The sequence below is a fragment of the Pteronotus mesoamericanus genome, unplaced genomic scaffold (assembly GCF_021234165.1).
Source record: "Pteronotus mesoamericanus isolate MK-2021 breed Mesoamerican mustached bat unplaced genomic scaffold, CSHL_Meso_final contig_221, whole genome shotgun sequence".
Lineage (NCBI taxonomy): Eukaryota > Metazoa > Chordata > Mammalia > Chiroptera > Mormoopidae > Pteronotus > Pteronotus mesoamericanus.
In genome coordinates this window covers 12,485,787-12,509,354 of record NW_026555092.1, presented here as the reverse complement: position 1 = coordinate 12,509,354, position 23,568 = coordinate 12,485,787, and the positions used below count along the sequence as shown (strand labels likewise).

The window sequence follows — 23,568 nt, the reverse complement described above, 5'->3', positions numbered from 1 at the left end:
TGCAAATCATGGAGAAGACCACAGTGGATTTCTTCTCAGTAGCATCTAGTCTTTACCACTGTTTTTTCTTTCTGGATCTACCTCTGATGATATCAGGTGGTGACCCCGTCTGACCTTAGGCAGCCTGTTGGAGACTACCAGGAATCTACTGTCTGTGGCTGATCCCTTCAGTTGTTAATCTAGTCACTCTGCATTCAGCAGCCAGGCTTAAGCATCACAGGATGGAGCAAAGTCCCTTCTGGGGTGGGGGCTATTGCTTCCCCTCAGGCTGCTGCCACTCAGAGGGCCGTGGTCTGCCTGAGTAAGATGGCTGCTGCAGTATGGGAAGGACTCAGCGCCGGGATCACAGTGGCTACTCTCTCAATTCTCTCCCCAAATCCTCCATCTCCAGCTTCTCCTCAAGCATCTCTAGTCCACTCTGCCCCCCACCTTTGCCAGAGCCCAGGGTAAGTGGCTGCATATGAAAATTTATGCTTTGGCCCTTTAAACAGCTCTGCGGCTCCAGCCGCCTGTCTCTGGCAAAAAGAAACCTTGCTACTTTTCGCAGCTAGATGGTGTCTGTATACCTTTTGGGCTCTGGTGCTCTAGGCTTGGGATCCCAGCTTAGGGTTTAGACCCCAAGTTCTCATGGGGGATGCAACCAGCCACTTAAATATCCCTCCAGCACTTCAGCTGCTGCCCATGGGTGCCAAGGTTTGGCCTATAAGCCATAGTTTGTTGACCACTGTTCTGAATCTCAAGTTGGGTGATTGGTTAACAGATGACCATTTCATTATTATGCTTCATAATTTTCAAGCATTCTTACCTATCAAATAGTACATAATACATTTTAAAATATATTTTTCTTTTGTCTTAAAGATTTTATTTATTTATTTCTAGTGAGGGGGGAGGGAGGGAGGGAGGGAGGAAGGGAGGGAGGGAGGAAGAGAAACATCAATGTGTAGTTGCCTCTCATGTGCCCCAAACTGGAGACCTGGCCCACAACCCAGGCATGTGCCCTGACTGGGAATCAAACCAGCAACCCTCTGGTTCACAGGCTGGCACTCAATCCACTGAACCATACCAGCCAGGGATAAATTATATTTTTGAATTGAAATCTAAATATTATCTGTGAAATTAGATAATTAACAATTTAATAATGTTAATTTCCTGATTTTTATCATTATGTCATGATGATACAAAAAAAAGCCTTGTTTTTAGGGAATACACACTGGAAGTACTTAAGGGTAATGGAGAATCATACATAAAACTTACTCTCAAATGTTTCACAAAAAAAATGTATATATAAATGTATGTATATGCATACACACATGTGCATATTAGTTTGCTAGGGCTGCCAGGGCAACAGCAGAGGAAGAAATGATGATAAAGATCACTAGGGAAACAGGAGGTGATGGTGAGGTCCATGTTGTTGCCATGGTATCGGTAGCTAAATTGGAGAAGCTCCTGGAGATGACTGGGCAAAGAACTGGACAACCAGAGTGTGGGTGCCTTATCCATATTGTTGTCAAGGCCCCCAAACCGTGTCAGGACGGTAGTGGAGAGGAAGACTATGGGGCAGATCCAAGTCAAGAGAATGAGACGAAGAGACTAGAAGCTAGTTGAAGAGAGTGATAGGGAAGTAGAGGATGACCACAGCTTTGCAGGCGATTCATATGAGGACACAGGAACCATATCTGGACACAACCCTAGGATTAAGAGGCAATCCAGCCATATCCCTGTCTCTTGTTTTACCTGGAAATTGGGAGAAGGAGCTGTCTCCAGTCATAAGGGCTGCTGGAAAGTGACGTGGTATCCTTAAGGATGAAGCAGTCAGAGGTGCTAAGAAGAGCTTGAGGGTATGAAAAGTTTGCTTGTCAAAGACCATAACAACCTGGCTTTTTACTCACATGCAATCCACATACCCAAGTGCAGGGTCTGGTTGATAGTAGGTGCTCAAAATTATTTGCTGGGTTACTGAGTTGGTCGGTGGATGGATGAGTGCACGGGTGGCAGATGGATGAAGGCATGGTGTGATGAATAGAGAGATGGGTGGATGGGTTATGGATGAGCGGGTGGGTAGATGAGTGAGTGGGGAGAGAGATGGATGGGTGGATGGATGGGTGAGTGAGATGATGAATGGAAAGAAGAGTAAGAAAGTGGGCCATGAGAGTGGGTGAATAAATGAATGAATAAATTCGATAAACTGGACATTCCAGGAAATATAGGAGAACAGCCTGGGAAGTCAGAGAGGTGATAGAGATAGTATATCAAGCCCAGCCCCAGAAGTCTAGATTACTCATAAAAACAGCTATATCTACAAGGAGGCTGCAAAAGCCATCATCTCCCTGCCCCCTGGTACCTGACGTGTGATACTTGGGTCTAGACTGGAGGGTAGAGGACATGGGACTAAGGAGCACTAGCCACCTCTGGGGACCACCTTCCCTCTCAGGATCCAGGCCAGGCACCCCAGGAAGCAGGGGAGAATGCAAACCCCAGTCATCACAGAAGTGAGGGACCTGCCTTCACCTCTATCTCGCCTTAAACAGGTCCTTTGACTTCTGGCCACTCTTCCTGGCAAGATTCTTAGGGGAAATGCCCCATCTTCTCCCTCCCACCTGCCTACCGCAGTGCTGTGGGGACCTGAACCAGCTGCCTGGATCCAGCTCCCTCACCAAAGGAAGCCCAGGAGCAGGGCAGAGGCTGGCCTGGCCTGCAGACTCAAGCCCTGTAGGCTGCCCCCCCGCCCCATCTGCCACAGGGTTGCGGAGGAGAGAGGCTTCCTCCAAGCCAAGATAAGCATCTGAGCTTTATCTCACCTCAGCCTTGATCCCACCCCCACTCCCGCCACCAGGACCATACCCCTCCCCAGCCACGCCCTGGCAGGCCAGGCCAGGAGAGCAGAGATAAGGCCCCCTGGCTAGCGGACCGCAAGTCGGGGGTGGGAGGTCTTCCCTTTCACCCAGCGAAGCTACAACTCTGCTTCCTTCCCTAGAGGTAAAGGCCCCAAGAGAGTATCTGGGCAACCATCCCAGCCTCTTGGCAGCTTGGTGCCTGCTTTTCACCCTCCGGCACTCAGCACTGATTACATCCTAATTGATTCATCTCTCATCTGGGGGCACCAATCAAAGTAAGAAAACCCTGCCAGTCTGTGCGCCAGAGAAGCAGAAGAGTGTGGTGCTGGCTGCCAGTGGTTGGAAGAAACTCCTGCGGACCTCTTGACAGTTAACCTGATGGCCGCTGGATACCCCTCAGGCCTGAAGGCCCAAGTCCAACACCCCAGGTGTTCAGCACCCTTCCACAGATACCTAGTCTGTGCCAGGGCCCATCCTGGGTGCTGGGGCCACAGACCCAGTCCCTGCCTTCACTGAGAGCCTGGGAGCCTAAGCGAGCAGCACCCACCCTGGGAAATCCAGGGAAGCTTCACAGAGGAAGTGACGTGCAGCTGGGTTTTAAAGAGTGAAAGGGATTTCCTCGACAGAAATAAGGAGAAGCACACTCCAAGCAGAGGGAACAGCGTGGGAATGGCCTGGAGCCATGAAGAAAGAGCACATACATGATTGGACAGTGATGGTAAACAGAGTGGCCGAAACGAAGGGGAAGACAAGGTCAGGAAACAGAGCAGGGAGGGATGGGACCCCAGCGTCGAGGAGGATTAGCGGCTGGTTCTGAAGGCCTCACGGCCATGAGGAAGACTGGGAACTTCAGCCCATGGGCAGCAAGGAAACAGTAGAAGGTTTTCAGTTGGACAGTGACACCCTGGGGCTGGTGTTTCAGAAGAAGCTCTTCAGCTGAGTTTAGCAAGGGTGGTATCTCAGGGACAAAGTCAGGGGACCAGGAAAAGGGCCCTGGGGACATCCCAAGGAGCACCAATGGTGGCTTGACTGCTAAGATGGCAGTGAGGTGGGAGAAGTGGGGCAAAGTCCACAAGGAGGGGTGACAGGCAGGATGTGGGGCAAAGGGGGCATAGAGAAGTCCAGGTCAGGTCCAGGTTTCCCAATGCCACTCACCAAGACAGAGAAGCAGGTTTTCATGAGAATGCATGGAGGAGTTCAGCTGGGGGCCTGTTTAGTTTGGGATATTCATGGAGTACCAAGGGGGAGGTAAGAATCTGAGAGGCAGGGCTGAGAGGTGCTGCCCAAGGTCGTGCAGGGTCATTATCATCTCTGGGTCTAGAATGCAGGCCTGCCCCTACCTACCCCAACCCTGCCATTTCCAGGCCTGGGCTTCCTCCTTCTACCTCTTCTATGGCCTCCATGCTTTTGCTCTGGCTGTTCCTCTGCCCAAAATACTCTTCCTTCCTCTGTACAAATCCCACCCATCCTTCAAGTTCCAGCTGGAGTCCCACCTCACCCAGGGGCTGGAGTAAAGCTCTAGGCTCAGAAGCAGGTGGGATATAAAAGAGAGGTGGCGACTGTGATAGCAAGTGCAAAGACCTGATTTAGAGCCCAGCTCTGCTGCGAGCTGGCTGTGTGACATGGGGTAGGCCACTTTCCCTCTCTGGGCCTCAGTTTCCTACCCCTTCAAAGGACAGTTAGGAAAGACTCTTGGCCCCAGGGAGCTCACAGTCTAGAAAGGGCTGTAAGGCGAAACATGACCAGTGACTTTAGAGGTATATCAAATGCCTGGAATGTGCACATGAGAAGAAGTTTGTGGAGACTTAGTGGTGTTTTCTCTGAGCTTTGAAGAATGGATGAGATTTCAATACGTAGAGATATAGGCAGAGGAGAGCACTCCAGGCAGAGAGAACCTGTGCTGGCAGGCAGAAAATTCTGGGTATGTTCAAGGAAGAATGAGTCTCTAGATTCTGGTTTCTTTCTGAGTCAACAGCTCAGGCTTTTTGTAAGCTGGCAGCCCAAGACAGACAGCCTCCAGTAAACACCTGTTTACACAATCGAGGTCACACACAGAAGCGTGTTTGCACAATGACCTGTTTGCACAATCTCAGCCGGCTGCTGTATTCCAGCCAAGCCTACCCCTGGTGGACAAGCACAGCCACCACTTCCGGGTACTCACCCTGGCTGGCCCACCCGCCGCCCGCCTGGCCCCCTCTGGAACAGGTAGACCCTTGACCCACCCAGCAGCCCCACACGTCACGGGCAATATCAGAAACTGAAACCCTCTAACCGACCTCAGGGCTCCCCGGAGGGGGTTTTCCAGCCCACAGAGGACACCCTGTCCAATGGAGGAGGGGGCGGGGCCGGAAGGGCTGGAAGAGGAAGTATCCACAAAGCAGGCACTGGGGGTGCGTGGAGGGGATGACTCCACATCTGTCTTGCACTTTTCATCTCACCAGAGTAAACATTTATTGAGCATTTACTGCGTGCCTGGCTCTGTTCCGCAATACTTCACTGACTTCTCTCAAGAATCCCATGAAGCAGAATCTATTATTATCCTCACTTTAAAGATGACGAAACTGAGGCTCAGAGAGGTTAAACAACTTGCCCAGGGTTATACAGTTAATATGGGGTAAATCCAACACGTCTGCCCCTTCAGCCCCTGCCATTAACCTGTCTACACTCTCATCACTCTCCCTTAAATCTAACTTTCCTTTTGGCTGCTGCACCTCCATTTCCTGGTGCAGGCCCAACATGGAGAATGAAGCACCGATGAGATCAGTCATATCTTGTTCTGAAATGTTGAACTATATAGGGGGTAAAAAAGAAAGGAATTTTATTGAACACCTACTACATGCTAGTTAATGTGCAAGGCACCTGTAGCTCATTTAATCCTCACAAAACCCTTGGGAGGAGTTATTATCCCGGAGGCAGATAAGAAAATGGAGGCCTGAAGTGGGTAAACAACTTCTCCAAGATTCCGCAGCCCAGTAATATGCTCTGAGAGTCCTCTGTGTGGCGGGCACTGTGCTCAACCTGGAGGCAGAGATGGTTTCCGCCCTCAAGGAGTTCACAGCCTAGTGGAGGGGCAAATAGCCCACCGCTCACTGCCCACCGCAGTATTTCAGGATCACCAGGAAAGATGCTCAGAGCAGGCTGCTTGTCTGAGCTGTGCCATAGGCAGGACTGGCTAGCCTCTCTGGAGGTGAGCGGATGGGCAAGAACAAATGGGTGTTCCAGAGCCTGAGGCAGGCAGGAAAACATAAGCAAATTCTGCATGAAGTGGATGAACGAGAGTGCAAAGTGGTCACCTGGGGAAATGGAGGCAGATAGGGCAGGTGAGGGAGGTGGGGCCAGATTGCAGGGTCTCTTGATTGTCCAGTTAAGGAGTTGGGATGGGATGAAGGTTTCCTGAGAAAGACGTGTGTGTAGGAAACCCACTCTGCAGGGTGCTGACAGAGAACGGAGGAGCCCGGCGGGCAGGCTGGTGCATCCCAGTGAAGGATGTGGAGGCCTGACAAAGGCAAGGCGAGGAGGTGGAGTCAGCACTGTGGGCAGCACAGAGCTCCACAGAAGCGGGAACTAAAGCTATTTTTGCACACCATTGTACCCCAGCACCTGCCTGCCCTAGGACCATGTTTTCTAAATAATGAACAAAAGACCCATTCTCCTTCATTCTGAACTGATTGGTGTGGGAATGTGGAGAGGGGGTGTGAGGAATGACGCCTGGGTCCCTGGTCAGGTGACTGGGGGAGTAGGGATGGTGGACTGATTAACCAAGATGAGGCTTGCGTGGGTTGGGAACAGGTTTGGGGAAGTGGAGGAAGATTGATCCAGTCAACCCATTCATACAACAAATATGTATTGAAGGCTGACTATGTGACAGGTAGTGCTGTACACATTTCAGATAATGTTTTAAACAAAACAGACTAAAATCCTTGCCTTCATGGAGCTTCCATTCTAGTGAGGGTGGAGGGGCAGGGGCAGCCAATGTCAATTGGTAAAAAGGGATATGGGCGTGGGGGGCAGGGAGGTAAGGAGTAGGAGGTTGCAAGTGTTTTTTTTTAAAGGATGGTCAGAGAAAGCCTTGATGAGAAGGTGATATTTCAGCAAAGACCGGAAGAAGGAGTGACCCATATCATTCTTTGCGGGGAAAGAGTCCAGGCAGAGAAACAGCAAGTGCAAAGACCCTGAGGCGGAAGGAAACCTAACAAGTACCAGCAACAACAAGGAAAACAGAGACTGGAGCAGAGCAAGAAGGGAGAGAGTTATAGGAGAGGGACCAGGGAGCCAATGGAAACGCCCCAGGTTGATTAGGGCCTTGCAGACCATTGAAAGGGGTCTGACTTTGATGTTGAGTGAGATGGGAGCCACTGTGGGTTTGAGCAGAGGATGACACGAACTGACTTCTGCTTGATAAGCATCGCACTGGCTGCCAGTGACACCACAGACAGAGGATGAAAGGAAGTAGGAGGCCAGGGAGGAGGCCATTGCAATGATCTACGTGTAAGTGATATTTATATTTTCCAACTTTTTATCATAAAAATATTCAAACATAGAGCTAAATTGAACTTTATGGTGAATATCAGTTTACCTAGGATTCTAGTTATATTTTGAAAGATGAGTCCATGGGATCTGCTGAGCCTGCGGAGCCTATGGGATGTTGCAGGGAAGTTACCACAGACAGTTGGATATTTCTATCTGGAACCAAAACTGCAGCCCAAGTCTACTCCACCACACCAGACTCAGAAAGCCCATTGTTTCTAAAAGGATCATATGTTAATGGACACTCCACTAGTCCGTTGGGATCTAACCTTTATTAAAATGTCATAAATCCATTAAACTATGAATAGTCTGAGACTTCTTCAGAAAAATGCACATAAAATTATGAACAATTGCAGGGGAATCATGGATGTAGACATGAAAGATATGAAATGTAGTCTAGCTCACTCAATCAAAAAATTGTCGTGTCCTAGCTGGTGTGGCTCAGTTGGGCATCATCCCACAAACCCCCAAATGGAAAGGTCACTGGTTTGATTCCCCGTTAGGACACATGCCAGGGTTATGGGTTCAGGCCCAGGTCAGGGCGCATATGGAAGGCAACCAATAGATGTTTCTCTCTCGCATCAGTGTTTCTCTCCCTCTCTTTCTCCTTCCCTTCTCTTCTTTCTAAAATCAAAAATAAAATAAAATAATTTTTTAAATATTCAGCTTAGCTAGCAGAATCCTTGTGAGTAAACATGGCTAATTTCTAGTGAAGACCAGAGCCTCGTAGGCCTTCCCTCTGTGGTCCCAGAGTCCCCATTCCCCCATCTGCTTGGCCTTCAGGCAATGATGGAGAATAGCAGTGAGGAGGGGAGCAGTGAGGAAGGTACTTTGTCTTACAAAATTCCCTGTAACCTGGAGGCTGCTCCCCTGAGTACTGCGATCAGGGCCCCAAGGCTGGTGCCAAAAAGAGGCTTAGAGCTGAGCAAACCTTGCAGCCAGGGCCTCTCTGAGCGATGCTCCCCCAAGGCAAGGGGCATGGGAATGGCCCCTGGCTGGTTTGGAGTCTGGGCCCTCTTGGGCCTCAAAGCTTTGAGGTCAGGAAATCCGGAGACAGAGGAGGCGGACATCGTTGCCACATCCCCCAGCCCCTTTAAGACCCCCGAGGCAGGAAGGCTGCCCAGGCCTCACCAGCTTCCCTCCCAGGCTCCTTCCTGGGAGGAAGGGGCTGCCCGTGCCGCAGCAACAGGGCAAGGGAGGGAAGGAGGCTGGCAGGTGTTGCAATCCACAGTCCCCGGGCCTGTCAGAGGCTAAGCCATTAACGACAGGGCTGGGGAGAGAAGCCAGACTGCAGCTGTTTTCAGGAACTTGCCTGAAGAAGGGACCAGAGACCGGGGCAGCCAGGCGGCTGCGGCCTACGGACTGCAGCGTGAGTAGGGGAGCCCCTGGGAGAGCTGAGCCTTGATGGGGGCTTGGAGGCCTGAGGCCACTCCCCACCCCCCAGCTCTGCCAAGTGCCAGGATGCAAGGGGCCCAGGCCTAGGACCAGAGCTCCTGCCTTTAGAGCTTGTCCCTTGGAACCAGGAGCCCTGGACACTGAGTCTCTTTTCCCAGGGACGTCCCCACTTGGGGGGTGGGTGGGTTGCATCAGATAAGTCACAAACAGCCGATATCTGAGGACACTGAGGTGGGCCCGGGGAAGGGCCTAATTCTTATCCCTCTCCAAGCCTTTGGCTCTCCGACCCTTTGGGTCTCCACCCCACCCCTGCCTCCAACTCCGTCTAATTTATGCTCTATTTCTCGTTCCTTTCCAGCCCCTCCCTGGCTTGCCTGGGCTCTCAGTTTCTGTCTGTCTCAGAGTCTCCGTGTGCCCCTCTCTGTCTATCATGCTTCCCTCTGTCTTTTGAATCTTACACTCTCTTGGGTATCAGACTATCAGCCTCCAAGTGCCTCAGTCTCTCTGAGTGTCAGCATCCTTTTCTCTTGGGCTCTTTCCTCTCCCTGTCTGGCTCTCAGTGCCTCTCCTGCCTGTTTATCTCCATGGGTCTCTCTCCGTCACTGTGGTCGGTGTGACTTCACTTTTTTACTTTCTGCCTTGTCTCTCTCTGAACCGCATCTGGGAAGGCCTCTCCCTCTGTTCACTCCCAGCTCCCTCCTCCCTTGCAAACAATCTCCAGGGGAACTAAAGTAAAAACCGGGAGAGAGGGGTGTGAATTGGAGAAGGGAGGGCTGGGAGAAGGCTGAGTGGAGGGGAGGAAGAGGGAAGCAGGGAACGGGGGTGTGAGGCAGGACAGCAGGGGCTGTGCGGTGCGCTGGGGCCTAGAAAGATTCCAACGTGCCCAGAGGAGGCGGCTGGAGCCAAAGGAAGACTGGGGGGCCAAGGAGGGGACCCACATACGGGGCCTTGCAGCCATGCAGCATGACAGACAAAAGCAAGGCGGCAGTCCTAGGGGGCTGTGACCTCGCAGCCCTGAGGCAGGGGAGGGGACACTAAGCCATGCTGGGTTCCATGAGGTGGTGCCCTACTTCATGGCACGTGATAATAACACAGTTATTGAGTGCTTGCTCCTCGCAGACTCCGTGCTGTGTGCTTTTCCCCCAGGTCATCTGGTTTCGTCCTCTCCGCAACCCTGAGGAGGAGGTGCTATTATTATCCCTCTTTCACAGATGGGGAAACTGAAGCTCAAAAAGTAACTTGCCCAAGGTCACCAAGCCGGTGAGTGGCAGAGCTGCGATTCAGATCAGCTGGTCGGACTCATTGCTGGGCTCCCAAGCCCTCTGCACACTGGCCCCAAGAGAGGAGACCACGCTGCAACAGGGCCCCGATCTCACTCAGCGGGGCTGCGGGCACCCAGGGCGGCCACGGGGGACCAGGACTGATGCCAAGGGTGCCAACACTCAGCAACCCAGGGGATAAAAAGGCCTGGCCTCTTGGGGTTTGGGGTTTGGTTGCCCGCTCTGGACAGGACCAACTGGGGAAGAGGTCCCTTGCTGGGCACGGGAGCTGGGCCTGCCGCTGACCCTGCTAGTGCGGCAGGGCTGGGGAGGCTCAAAAGCACCAGGAGGTGGAAACCCGCCTCCCAAAACCTGGGCCAAAGAGACTAAATCTTCCCCCAACAAGTGTGTTTGGAGGGTGGACAATCAAATGGCCATGCTATAGTAAGCAGGTTGCCAACCAAGCAGGTAGGCTGGGGTACTGTGTACAATTATGTGGGTTTCTCACTACACAAAGCTGCCGGCCTGAGGGGCAAGTGGAGGCTGAAATCCAGCTTGTTTTCCAGTTGCCAGGTCCTGGTGCGGGGCTGCATCTGTCCAGAGAAAGGGACAAAAAAAAAGTAACTGATGGGGTAGCCACCTGCTCTCCTGATCCTGCAGTATATGTGGATAGATTAGGGGTTTGATTAAAGCCCCTACAAGTGGAAACAGCCTTGGGCATCTGGACAGTTCTTGGTCACACCTCTCTTCGGGAGGGAGAGAAGCCTTCTCCCTCATGAGCACAGGGGATCTGCTGGGGCACCACCTATGTTTTTGTGCATGTACATGCTGGCTGGTCGGCGATTCCCACTGGCCTGCCCCTGAGAGTGTCAATTGCTGGAGGATTAGGTGTCTGGCCCCAAGACCCCAGCGGGATCAGACTGGAGAGTTAGGTTGGAAGCCCACCCTCAGCATACTTCCCGAGCTTGGAACTAATGCTCCCTCCCGCCGGGCACTGTTGCTGTGTCTATAGGGCGCCTCTCCCCAGAAGGCGTGCAGAGGTCTGTGCCCAGAATGGGGCTGTATATTACCGCTTGCGTGTCCCACCTGATCTACTCCTCCCAGACCTTTCCCTTCAGCCAACGCCAAGGCTTCCCACAGGTGTAAGCTGGCAGCCCCTTGCTTCAGCTGCTCCGTGGAGTTGTCCTCTTTTGCCAGGGAGCGTGTCTGACACTTCTAGTATGGCTCACCCCAGAGAACCTGCCTCACGCTCATGCATGTGCCACCTGGACATGCCAGGTGGTTAATACTCCAAGGGACATTCCTAGACCAATGGGGACAGATGTCGATGGATAAATGTTTCCATCCTCCCTCCTGTTCAAGGGATAAACTGTTCTTTGGGTGGATACTTCTTAGATATGCGCACGGCTCCTTGGAGAGTTCCAGCAGGACTAAGTCCCAATTGTCCATAGAGGCGACCAGCTCAATGATAGCCCCTGAACTGGCTTTCCCTTCTTACCTGTTTCATTCTCCCTACTACTTCACTCTGTTCCTGGGATCCTCCTCAAATAAACTACCTGCATGCAAGCCCTCATCTCACACTCCTCTTTCGGAGGAGTAGGGGGACCCAGCTCAGAGAGAAGAGAAGGGGGCAGAATGCTGTTCCTTGCTGTTCCTTTCCCTGCTCTCTCCTGGAAGGCAAGTATAATAATAACAGTCGCTGTCACTTAGAGTCATTTCCTGGGTGCCAGGAATTCTTCCCAAAGTCCTATGTAGTAAAGGCTATTATCTCCATTTTGCAGACAAAGAAACTGAGGCTCACAGAGGTCAAGAAACCTAGCAAAAGAGCACTATGGCAGAACAAGGATTAAGCTCAGCGCTGAGTCCAAAGTCCAAGACCTTAACCATCCTCCCCCCCTCCCCCCCACCCCCGCCTGCAGGTGAACACCAAGTCGGCACCATGGTGGGGCTGGGAACCTGGAGCCTGACCACAGCGGCTCTGACCCTCCTCCTGCTCCCCAGAAGTGAGTGTGGCCAGGGGTGGGGTGCTGTGGTGAGAGGGGAGTTCCAGGGAGAGACACCTGGGGGGGAGGGGAGGGCGGAATCACTGCCACGCTGCTCCTGGGGTTCCTAGAAAATCCCAGGAGAATCAAGACTGGGCCATAGATACGGGGTAGCTGGGCTCCCATCCACAGACTTCAAGGAAGGCGAGAGGCTGAGCTGGTCAGCCTGGAAAAGGCCCGGGGCCCCAGGTCTTGTCTGCAAATCTCTGCCAGGCTGTCAGAAGGAACCTCTGACTCCTGTGCAGTCTTCACGGGCAGCAGAGGGATCCGGGCAGGAGCCATAGGGAGATAGGTTTCATCCTGAAATAAGGAAGCCCAGGCAGAGTTCTCCTACTATGGAAACTGTCTCGAGAGGCAGAGACCCTCCCATCTCTGGGGGTGTGCAAGTCAGGGCAAGAACCGACGGGGATGTTGCACAACAGAGGTCGGCAAACTTTGTCCGACAGTAATATTCAGGCCTTGCAGGCCACAGGGAGTCTCTGTTGCATGTTCTTATTTGGCTTTTGTTTGGTTTGGTTTTATCCCTTTAAAAATGTTAAAAAAAAAAAAAACCTTCTTAGCTGGCAGGCCACACACGAACAAGCAGCTCTGGCCCTGCTGCAGAGGGCAGAGCATCCGGTGGAGTCTGAAGTAAACAGTTTTGCAAGTCTCCCTCCAGTCTGAAATTCTGAGTCTGTGAGGTGGTAGGAACCCCATGAACTTGCTCTGTGACCCTGGTCCTTTTAGGGCTTCAGTATCCCCATCAGGAAAATGGGCCAGAGGACACATGAAAGAGGAGAGAAGGCACGGTGGGCAAAGCGCAGTGCTTTATTCAGTACATATTCACCTCGGGCTACTCTGTGCTAGGCACTGGGAATACAGAAGTAAGCAAAACAGGCAAAGCCTCTGGCCTCCCAGAACCTATGGTCTAGCTGGGGAGACAGACAAGCAAGCAATCACATGGCTTCATAAGTATGAAGAACAGTAAGAGTTCAGGGAGCTTGGCCTGTTCTGGTTGGTCAGTGCCTGGTCTGGTTCCCCTGAGATGCCTAAATGTTGACCAGGCGGAAGAGGGGTAGGAGGAGAAGAGCACCTCAAAAAGCTACAGCAGATACAAAGATCCGGAGATTGAAGAGAGCATGGTGTTTTCAAGGAGTAACAAGAAGCCAGGGGGACAGGAGCTGAGAGCGGACGGTCTGAGCTGGAAGTGGGAAGGTCAGGCCGAAGCCAGGCCACAAGGCCTGTGAGAAGGCTCTGGGTCTTTATCCTAATCATGGTAGCACATGCTGACCTGTCAGATACTGTCCTCAGTGCCTTACCCACATTATCACATCTAACGCTTCCAGCAGCATTAAAGTAGAAACTATTTTTATCCCCACTTTACAGCTGAGAAACCTGAAGCGCAGAAAGTCCCAGTAACATACCAGGGTCATATAGTTAATAAGCAATAGGATCTGGCTCTAAACGTAGGCAGTCCAGTTCCAACACCCTTGCTCTTATCCATCACACAATACTGCCTTTTAGAGCAGTAAAGTGCCATGGAAGCGCTGTGGTCGAGGTGCGGAAACGCAATCAGATCTGAATTCTGAAAAGATTGCTGTGGCTTCAGGGTTCTTATCATTCTAATCATTGCTTTCGCCATCCTTGGGGAGGCCTGCGGGGAGGGGCCTCGACTCTGTCTGGTGGTGTGCTGAGCAGGCGTGCAAGAGCACAGCTCTTCCCAAGCTCACCTTCAGTGATGTCACGCTAGCGGCCCGTAATCTGCCGTGGTAGGAATATGGGAAAGCAGCCCATATTACAAATCAGGATTGTTTTTCCTCTGCACAGCCAGTAGATAAACTTTTACCTACATATCGCTATCTCTATCTCCAGCCCAAGAGCCTCTCACAGTCCCAAACGCTGCACACCATTCCAGCTCCCGCATCTTGGGGGGTGAGGCAAGAAGGTGAGGGCCCTGAGTCCAGGAGGACAAAGGCCTAGCCTACAGCCCCGCTCGGCCAGGCAGAGGAGTCACCTGTGGCCCGTTGTCTTCCATCCCAGGCCTGGAGGAGTGCGGACACATCAGCCTCTCGACCCCCATCGTCCACCTGGGAGATGCCATCACTGCCTCCTGCACCATCAGCCAGAACTGCAGCCGCCTGAGCCCAGGGTCACAGATTGTGTGGAAATTGGGAACAGAGCTTCAACCCGGCGGGAGGCAGCAGAGCTTGCCAGATGGGACCCAGGAATCCACCATCACCTTGCCCCACCTCAACGACCCTTGGGTCCTTCTCTCCTGCTATCTGCGCTGGGGCAACAGCCTGCAGATCCTGGACCAGGCCAAGCTGCAGGCAGGCTGTAGGTCCCTGCTGCCGTCCTCCTGCTCTGCCTCCAATGCCCACCTGCCAGTACTAATAAGAGCTATCCTTCCTTGAGCGCTTGCTCAATAAGCACTTTATGGGCTTGATATTAGGCCGTCTTCCTTACTAATGGATAGTGCTGTTTGGCCCCATTTTGCAAATAAGAAAACTGAGGTTCAGAGAGGTCACAAACTAGTAAGGATGGAGTAAAGGTTTATAAAGGCAGTGTGGCTTGAGAGCCAATGCAGTAGCTGCTACTCTATGTGGCTGCTGAGTAAGCCCAACTCCCCAGCCACAGGAGGGTGTGTCCAGGGAGGACATTCCATACCGGCTGGGCTTGCTCCCAGCTTCTCCCCCACCCCAGCCGCAGCCTTCTGCCCAAACTGCAAAGAATGGAGTTTGCACCAAGCCAACGCATAAGAAAAAACAAAGACAGACCGAGGTTCTTATGTACGAATCAATAATAGAGCTAATGCTTATATAGCACTTACTATGAGCCGGGCACTGCTCTGAGCACTTTATATATAGCAAGTCATTCATCCCTTACAATAATCCTGGGGCATAGATATATTACTATTTATCCGCATTTTACAGAGGAGGAAACTGAGCAGTTAAGTGACTGACTTCAAGGTCACACAGCTGATGAATGGCAGAACCAGAATGAAAACCCAGACACTACACCGTCACTGCTGAAGGGGTTGGAGCTGAGGGGGTTTGAGGTTCTCTGAAGCTTGTCCCTGTACATGCCTGTAACTCAGTTTCCCCCAGGGCTGCACAGAGACAGGCGAATAAAATGACCCCAGGGAAACAAAGTCAGGTGGCCCCAGTGGCAGCTTCCTGAGTGGCCCTGCCCCAACCCTCACTCTCACTCTCCCCACCCTATGCACAGACCCTCCCGCCACACCACACAACCTGTCCTGCATCATGAACCTCACAACCGACACCCTCACCTGCCAATGGGAGCCAGGACCTGACACCCACCTGTCTACCAACTTCACCCTAAAAAGCTTCAAGTGAGTAGGGGTCTCCAATCCAGCTCTGTCCCTTTGGGTCCCGGGGTGGGGCATGGGGAGGTCTGTGGGGAGGGAGGAGACAGAGGCTAAGGCGGGAGGGGAAAGGGAGCCTTGCTTTTTCCCTCTGCCTGACACCCTGGCCTGGCCTGTTGGCAGGAGCCGGGGCAACTGCCAGGTCCAAGAGGAAGCCATCCCCGACTGCGTGCCTAAGGATGGGCAGAGCTACTGCACCATCCCCCGCAAACACCTGCAGCTCTACCAGAGTATGGGCATCTGGGTGCAGGCAAAGAACGCGCTGGGGACCAGTGTGTCCCCGCGGCTGTGCCTTGATCCCATGGATGTTGGTGGGTGATGCACTGGGTATGGGGGAGGGAAGAGGCCCCCACAAAGGACAGATGCAGAGAGGCAGAGAGAGGGGGAAAGGCCCAGCAATGGACACACAGACCTCGGAAGACCTAAAGACAGAGAGAGAAGAGAGACATAGTGGGATGCAGTTGGAGACAGAGACATGGAAGAAACACAGATGCAAGGACACACAGTAATTCTGCTGGCAAATTTCTGGAAGTGCCTACTATGTGCTAGGCACTAGGTGCTAGGGATACAGCGGTGAACGAAAGAGCAAAAATCCTGTCCTTGGAATGTTACATTCTAGGGGGCAAAATAAATATGATATCAGCTGATGATAAGTGTGATGGGGACATGAAAGCAGGGAAGGGGTGGGGAGAGCTGGGGGTGGGGAGCAGTGGCTATATCAGTAGCTGGTCAAGAAAGGCCTCACTGAGAAGGTGACATTTGAAAAGACCCTTGAAGGAAGTGAGGGAGCGAGGCACTGGAAAGGCGGAGGGGAGTGTTCCAGGGAAGAACCAGTGCAAAGTCCCTGGGGCAAAACCACAAAACAGACCTAGAGAGAAAGACATATTCAGAGACAGACCAGAAAAACACGATGGCACAGAGATGAAGAGACAGCACAAGAAAGAAAGACACAGAGACCACAGGGATAGAGCACCAGGGACAAAAATGGAACCACAGGCAGGGAGAAGTGGGAGCTAAGGTAGGTCTCTATACAATGGGGCAGAGAAAGAGTCTGACAACCCCTCTCCTTATAGTAAAACTAGAGCCCCCGACACTGTGGGCCCTGGACCCCAGCCCTGAGGTGATCCCACCCCAGCCAGGCTGCCTACAGTTGCGCTGGGAGTCGTGGAAGTCAAGCCTGTACATAGATCAGAAGTGTGAGCTGCGCCACCAGCCGCAGCTTGGAGGAGCCGGCTGGACCCTGGTGAGGTGGAGGGCAGCCTCGAGCGCCTGGGGTGGGGATGGCTGAGAGGAGAGGGTAACCTGAGCTGGTCCTGAAGGGCACAGGGATCCAGGCTCAGAGCCACGTTTTGCTCCACCAGGTGGGCCCCCTGCCCTCCAAGACCCCCCGGCATGAGCTCTGCGGGCTCCTCCCATCCACAGTGTACACCCTGCAGATGCGCTGCATCCGCTGGCCCCTGCCTGGCCACTGGAGTGACTGGAGCCCCAGCCTGCAGCTGACCAGTGCGCAACGGGGTAAGTGGGTGGGGAGGGGCTGGGAGCGGCCATCAGGAGGGCCCCCACCTCCAGAGCCCTCCCTGACCGGCACCCCTTCCTCACTCCATCCACAGCCCCCAATGTCAGACTGGACACGTGGTGGTGGCAGAAGAAGCTGGACCCCAGGACAGTGGATGTGCAGCTGTTCTGGAAGGTGACCTCCTCTGAAAGCCACCCCTGAGACCTCGTTCAACCCACGCAGACCCCTGTGGGCTGGGGCTCAGGGTTCCACCAGGTCTGGGAGGTTTGGATGCAATTCTATATGATTTGCATGCACTTGGCATGTACCTAGGGAGCGGGGTAGTGCCCTTCTGGAGAAGCTACAATGCAGGACTCCCGTATGGCAAAGTGTTGGCTCAGTGAATAGCTAAGTGCCTGCTGCACACACTGACTCATTTCCTCCTTTCCTCCCTCCCTCCTAGGACCTGGCACAGGACAATGTGGGGAAGAAGGGAGGGAGGGAGGAAGCCTGGCTCCCAGCCTGGAGGGCTCAGCTCCCGTTGTCCCCCCACCCCACCTAGACGCTCTCCCCCACTCAAGATGAAGTGGGCATCCCCTTATCTTTTCCTTCCTATGCCCCCCACAGCCAATGCCCCTGGAGGAAGACAACATGCATATCCAAGGGTACCTGGTCTCCTGGAGACCCTCAGGCCAGGCTGGAGCAGTCCTACCCCTCTGCAACACCACGGAGCTAAACTGCACTTTCCACTTGCCTTCAGAAGTCCAGGAGGTGGCCCTTGTGGCCTACAACGCCGCTGGGACCTCTCAGCCCGCCCCAGTGGTCTTCTCGAGGAGCGGTAAAAAGGACGGCCAGCTGGGAGGGCGTGGTGGTTAAGCATGGACATTTGAAGGCTCAGCTGCCTGGGTTCAAATCTAGTGCTGTCACTTGTTAATAGTGTGGCCTGGGCAAGTTACTTAACCTCCCTGGCCTCTGTTTACTCATCTAGCAAATGGGGATGATACAGCATCTACCTCAAAGGGTTGTTGTGAAGATTACATGAGTTAAGACATGTGCCTGGCACAAAGAACTGTTCCATATGTGTTAGCTATTACTATCATAAGCCAGGTTAAGCTGGTGGTAATACCTACACACACACACAGACACACACACACTCCATTCTGCCAAGGAAGATGGGAAAGGAAGCCGTTCATTTTTCCAGCTGCAACACGGTCCCTTAGCTACTTGCTCATTCTCCAGAGATCAGCCACCACCACCCCCAGGCTCCCCCGAACATGGGTCCTCACAAGGAGAAACTAACAATAACAATAGCTAATATTCCCACTGACTAGCTGTATAGCCTTATATGTCACTTAACCTCTCTGTGTCTGTTTTCTCACCGATAAAATGGGGAGAGAAGTCGCGGCCCTCTCGTGGCACTGTTGGCACGCACCAAGGTCTATTCCTGGTACATACGAAGAACTACACAATGTTAGCTTTTGTCATTGTCAAGCTGGGCCCTGCACCAGGCGCTATAGTAGGTTTGTGCCATGCGTCATCTCATCTCATCTGTGCCAAGACCCTATGAGGGAGGAACTTTTATCATTTCCATTTCACAGATGAGGAAACTGAGGCTCTGATGTTGACTTGCTCAAGGTCACCCAGTTTGTAAGTAGCAAAGCCAGGATTTGAACCCAGGTTTCTGGCTCTAGGGCCGACATTCTTGTCACCTTCATTCCATCTTCTTCCACTCTGCGTATAGGCCCGCCTCTGGGTGGACTCCATACCATGGCCCAAGACCCTCACAACCTCTGGGTGGGCTGGGATCCCCCCAGCCTTCAGCCTCAGGGCTATTTGATTGAGTGGAGCCCGGGTCCCCCCAGCCCCCGCGGCAGCCATAAGACCTGGAAAACGGAGCATAACGGAAGCATTGCAGGGACCCTGCTGCACGGTGAGGCAGGCCTGGGGGGCGGGCAGATGCACAGGGATGGGAGATGGGGAGGCAGAGGGCCAGGGGCACCCTAGACAAGCAGATTCCCAAGTCTTTCTTGATCCTTCACTGGTATCACCTCATATACTCAGAATCAGGAAGTTCTTCTTACAGTCTAACTGGATCATCTCTTGCTACAGCCCTGATTCTGCCAGCCTTCTAGCTCTCTCTCCCACTTTTTTCCCCTTACCCCCACCAATCTATCTGAAGAAAAAACTGCAGGCGCTAGCCCTGCAGTGTGAGGCCCAGGTTGTCCCTCACGAGAGGTCTGAGGTTAGCCCCTGATGGTCAGCAGAAGTTACCTCCTAATCAGAGTGCCTACCCTGTTTTCTCTCTACAGAGAACATCAGACCCTTTCAGCTCTATGAGATCACTGTGACCCCCATGTACCAAGACACCATGGGACCCCCCCAGCACATTTATGCCTATTCCCAAGAGACGGGTTCGTCAGCCACCAGGCCCGTCCTCAGAATCATCTCCTCTCTCTCTAGCCCTGCGGAGGCCCCAACAATCAGGATGAGGGAACACTTCCTTTTTTCCCTACCTCTGACCCAAAGAGGGCTCCTCCCAATCCTAGGATTGCCCCCGGCTTCCACTGGACCCGTGTCAGCAACTAGAAGGGAGTCAGGTGGTGGGGTGATAGCAATCAGGTAGCAAGTTTGGCAGAATTCAGGGAGCAAGTCTGGCAAAAATCAATCAATTGTCCTGACAGAAATAAGGTGTCACATGGGATAGACATAGAGAGAGTAAGTAGCAGAAATTGAATAGTAAGTCGGACAAAAACGCCTAGTAGTTATCAGGGAGTGGGGCTTTGGAGTCAATGAAAACCAGGTTCAAATCCTAGCTCAGCCACTTTTTAGGAGATGGGATTCAGTCAAAGTTCCTGAGAAAATGGGGCTGGGACACGAGTCCCCTCGGACTTCCTTATATCACACACCCAGCAGTCTGTCCCGCTTCTTGGGTCTGGGGAGCCACAAGAGGTCCAGCTGGGCAGTCCACCCTGCCCCCTGTCAACCTTGCACCTCTCTCTCCTCTGGCAGCCCCCTCCCACGCCCCAGAGCTACATCTAAAGCACATTGACAGGACGTGGGCCCAGTTGGAGTGGGTGCCCCAGGCCCCTGAGCTGGGGAAGAGCCCTCTTACCCACTACACCATCTTCTGGACCAATGCTCAGCACCAGTCCTTCTGTGAGTCTATCCTCGGACACATAATGCCAAGGAGGGGGTGCTCAGCAGCCTTGGAGGGAGCCTCAGCATCCGGGCCCGGGCTAACCATTTTCCTCTACTCCCAGCCGCCATCCTTAACACTTCCTCCCATGACTTTGTCCTCCCTGACCTGGAGCCCGCCAGCTTGTACCACGTCCACCTCATGGCTTCCAGCCAGGCGGGGGCCACCAACAGTACAAGCCTCACCCTGATGACCTTAGCTCCAGGTAAAGGGAGAAGGGGGCTGGCCAAAGCCAACAGGGAGGGTGCCTCGCCAAAAGGATCTCCATTTTTAGAGTAGACAGGGCTTGCCTGGATCTCCTGGTCCCAGGAGGAGACCCAGCCCTTCCCTCAGATCCCAGTCTGAGGGAGGAAACATAGCCCTGTCCTTGGATCCTAGTCTGAGGGAGGAGGTCCAGCCTTACTAGTATGCACACTAACCTCTTCTCGCTTTCCTCTCACCCCAGGGGAATCCAAGCTGCACATTATCCTGAGCATGTTTGGCCTCCTGCTCTTGCTCATCTGCCTCTGTGGGGCTGCCCGGCTCTGCTGCAGACCCAGGTGAATGGAGAGATCTGACACCCAGATATCCCTCCCCATGAGCAACTACAGGCCCAAGTGGGCAAGTCCAAATCCATCCCAGCCTCAGGGTCCATGTCTGGGAATCAAGCCCTCCACCTTCTCCTCTCTGCACTAAGCAGCCATCCCTTCCGCTACTGGGAATGGGTGGGAGAAAGGATGGAAAGATGCAAGGGCATTCCTGGCCCTGCCTTCACCTGCCTCCTTCTCCAGCAGGAAGAATCCCCTCTGGCCAAGTGTCCCAGACCCAGCCCACAGCAGCCTGGGCTCCTGGGTGCCTACCATCACGGCAGAGGTGAGAACTCTGGAGGGAAAGGGAAATGGGGCTGGTGGTGTTGGCCCAGGCTCAAAGTGAAGGGATGCCCCTCTGAGGATGAATACTCAGGTCTTCCCTTCACTTCCTAGCAAGATGCCCTCCCTTTGAAGTAAAGCAGACCTGAGTTTGCATCCCTGTTCTACCCATTTCAAAGGCTCAGACATCTCACTGTGAAATGGGACTAACCCCACACAGACTCATTGGGGAAATTAACCAAGCTAGGTCTGAACAACACTTAACATGTATCATGAATATATGAGGTGCTTTGCAGGTGCAATTCTTTGAGTTCCAGCAGGAAGGTCCCCACACAGCTCCAACTCAGGGAGGGACAGTGGCTGGGGCAGGCATCTGAAATGAATCATGTCCTCACCATATGTCCTTATGTCCAGGAGGTCTTCCAGCTTCCCAGCCTTTGGGACCCCAGCATGCCACCCATCACCAAGATCACAGTTCTCGAAGAGGAAGAGAAGAAGCCAGGGCCCTGGGAGTCCAATGACAGCTCAGGAACCTGTGGTCTTCCCACCCTGGTCCAGGCCTATGTGCTCCAGGGGGACCCAAGAGTATCTTCTATTCAGCCCCAGTCACAGTCTGGCATCAGTGACCAAGTCCTTTATGGACAGGTGCTAGGCAGCCCCACCAGCCCAGGGCAAGGGCACTACATCCGTTGTGACTCCACTCAGCCCCTCTTGGGGGACCTTACCCCAAGCCCCAAGTCCTATGAGAATCTCTGGTTCCAGACCAGCCCACTAAAGGCCGCAGAGCCTCTAGTCCCAAATCAGGAAGATGACTGTGTCTTTGGGCCACTGCTTGACTTCCCCCTTCTGCAGGGGCTCCAGGTCCATGGGGTTGAAGGGCTGGGGGGCTTCTAGGGCTTCCTGGGATGTCCCAGCTGGGTCTGCCTCAGGAAAGGCAGAAACACTCCCAGTTTCCCCTCTCTGAGGCTCCTGGCACCCCCCCCCCACCATGTTCCCAATGCCCATGGGCTGGGCCTCCCACTTTAAAGGTCAGAGACTGCCTCATCCAGCCTGCCCACTAGCCTTTTGTGCCTGTTTTCTGTAACTTCAGTCTCTTAAACTGGTTTATGGTTCAGTTTGGTTTGGTTTTATTTTGAGAAGCTCTTGCATGTGCCTGTGTCTCTGTTCTTTTTCTTTTCAGAGGGGCAGGGGGCTGTACCTCTCAGAATTGGTGGCTGGTTTATTTTTCCTTCCTTCATTCATTCATTCAACCAGAACCCTATCTGGCAGCAGGGACTTAAAATTGACGTAGCTGAGTCCATCCTCAAAGAGCTCCCGTTCTAGTGGTGGAGGCCTGAAAACTGACGACTGGAACACAATGGCCAGGGTTAACTGGAAGGAGTCACAGAGTGGGATACAGACCTCAGAAAATAGTAACCTTTGTTGGGGAAATATAATTAAAAACAAAATCTCCTACCAAACCAACCTACCAAACCTCTCTAGAAGGACAGAAAAGTGAGAAAACAGTTTTATTATTGAATGAGCATTAAACCAGAATGTGATGTGCATCAAAGGCAATTAGCTAAAGGGTGTGCAAAGACCGAACGAATGTGTACTTTTACATAGCCAGGTGAATATGATGTACTGCATACATTTTCTCAAAATAAACAATAACTAGTTCTTAAGCAAGAGGGGTTGACAGAACTCCATTTGTCACACAGGAGTCATCCAGATGTGGTAGATGGGTTTGCTAATTACATTTATACAAAAGAAAAATAAATTTCTCTTACCTATATGAAAGGAGGTAGGTTTGCAACTTGCAGCTAGGCACCAGGTGAAGTTAGGCTCCTACCCTCCCGCAGAAACTGGGCGACAGGGGCTCTATCTTCCTTAGTGATTGCATTTCAAAGAAATGGCTCCGAGGCCCTTGAGTAAGGCATTCCTGGATTGTAAAACTGGCAAGAGGCTAACTTAGCTTTTAAAAAGATTTACATACATTTCAAAAGGGCAAACAGCATTCACAATTACAGGTATTCTTTTTCCCCTTTTTGCATGAAGAATTAAAATTTATTTTTCCTATTTTTAATTTGTATTTGTTCTTACACTCTACATTTCACAAATACTATCACCGCTAATTCTTATTGAATGCTCACTATACAACGGGTGCTTCGCACACAAATGCCTCCATTTATCCTCTAACAACCTAAAAAAGTACATACTGTTATTACCATCTTCATTTGATGGATGAGCACACTGTGACCCAGAAAGGCTGAGTGACTTGCCCGCAGAATCACATAGTGAATAAATGGCGGAGCTAGGATTCCAGCCCAGAACTGCCGGATTCCAAAGTCAGTGACCTTAACCATCAGGCTACAAAGCTGCCAAAGAGGAGGCTGAAATCCAGTCGTTCTTACTGGGCCTCCTCCTGGCTTTGGAGGTGGAAGGAGTGTTGAAATACGAGGTTCGGGGGAGAAGGCTACGACAGACCCCACGGAAGCCCCCAAAATAATCGGGGCCGTGGTCAGGAATGTAGAGTGGGATTAAGGACGGGATGTATGTCCAAGAAAAAGTGGTATTTTAGAATTTATACAGCACCGCACCCCACTAATGCGGCCAGACAACCACCATG

The 23,568-nt window shown here is 52.5% G+C and overlaps 1 protein-coding gene across 2 annotated transcripts; it reads left to right on the top strand.

Moving 5' to 3' along the window:
- The first annotated feature begins 8,644 nt into the window (after positions 1-8,644).
- CSF3R (colony stimulating factor 3 receptor) lies at positions 8,645-22,035 on the top strand. Of its 2 annotated transcripts, none has more exons than XM_054571560.1 (17): positions 8,645-8,730; positions 9,903-10,016; positions 11,935-12,018; positions 14,077-14,373; positions 15,265-15,388; positions 15,545-15,732; positions 16,495-16,664; positions 16,783-16,936; positions 17,032-17,111; positions 17,544-17,754; positions 18,658-18,846; positions 19,226-19,327; positions 19,926-20,072; positions 20,177-20,317; positions 20,558-20,651; positions 20,886-20,964; positions 21,375-22,035. In XM_054571560.1, exons 3-17 carry the CDS (start codon positions 11,955-11,957, stop codon positions 21,852-21,854), a joined length of 2,520 nt encoding a protein of 839 aa, XP_054427535.1. In that variant the 5' UTR covers positions 8,645-8,730; positions 9,903-10,016; positions 11,935-11,954; the 3' UTR covers positions 21,855-22,035. The 2 variants fall into 2 exon arrangements, with proteins under 2 accessions (XP_054427535.1, XP_054427534.1); XM_054571559.1 differs by having other exon boundaries at positions 20,883-20,964.
- The last annotated feature ends 1,533 nt before the right edge of the window (positions 22,036-23,568 follow it).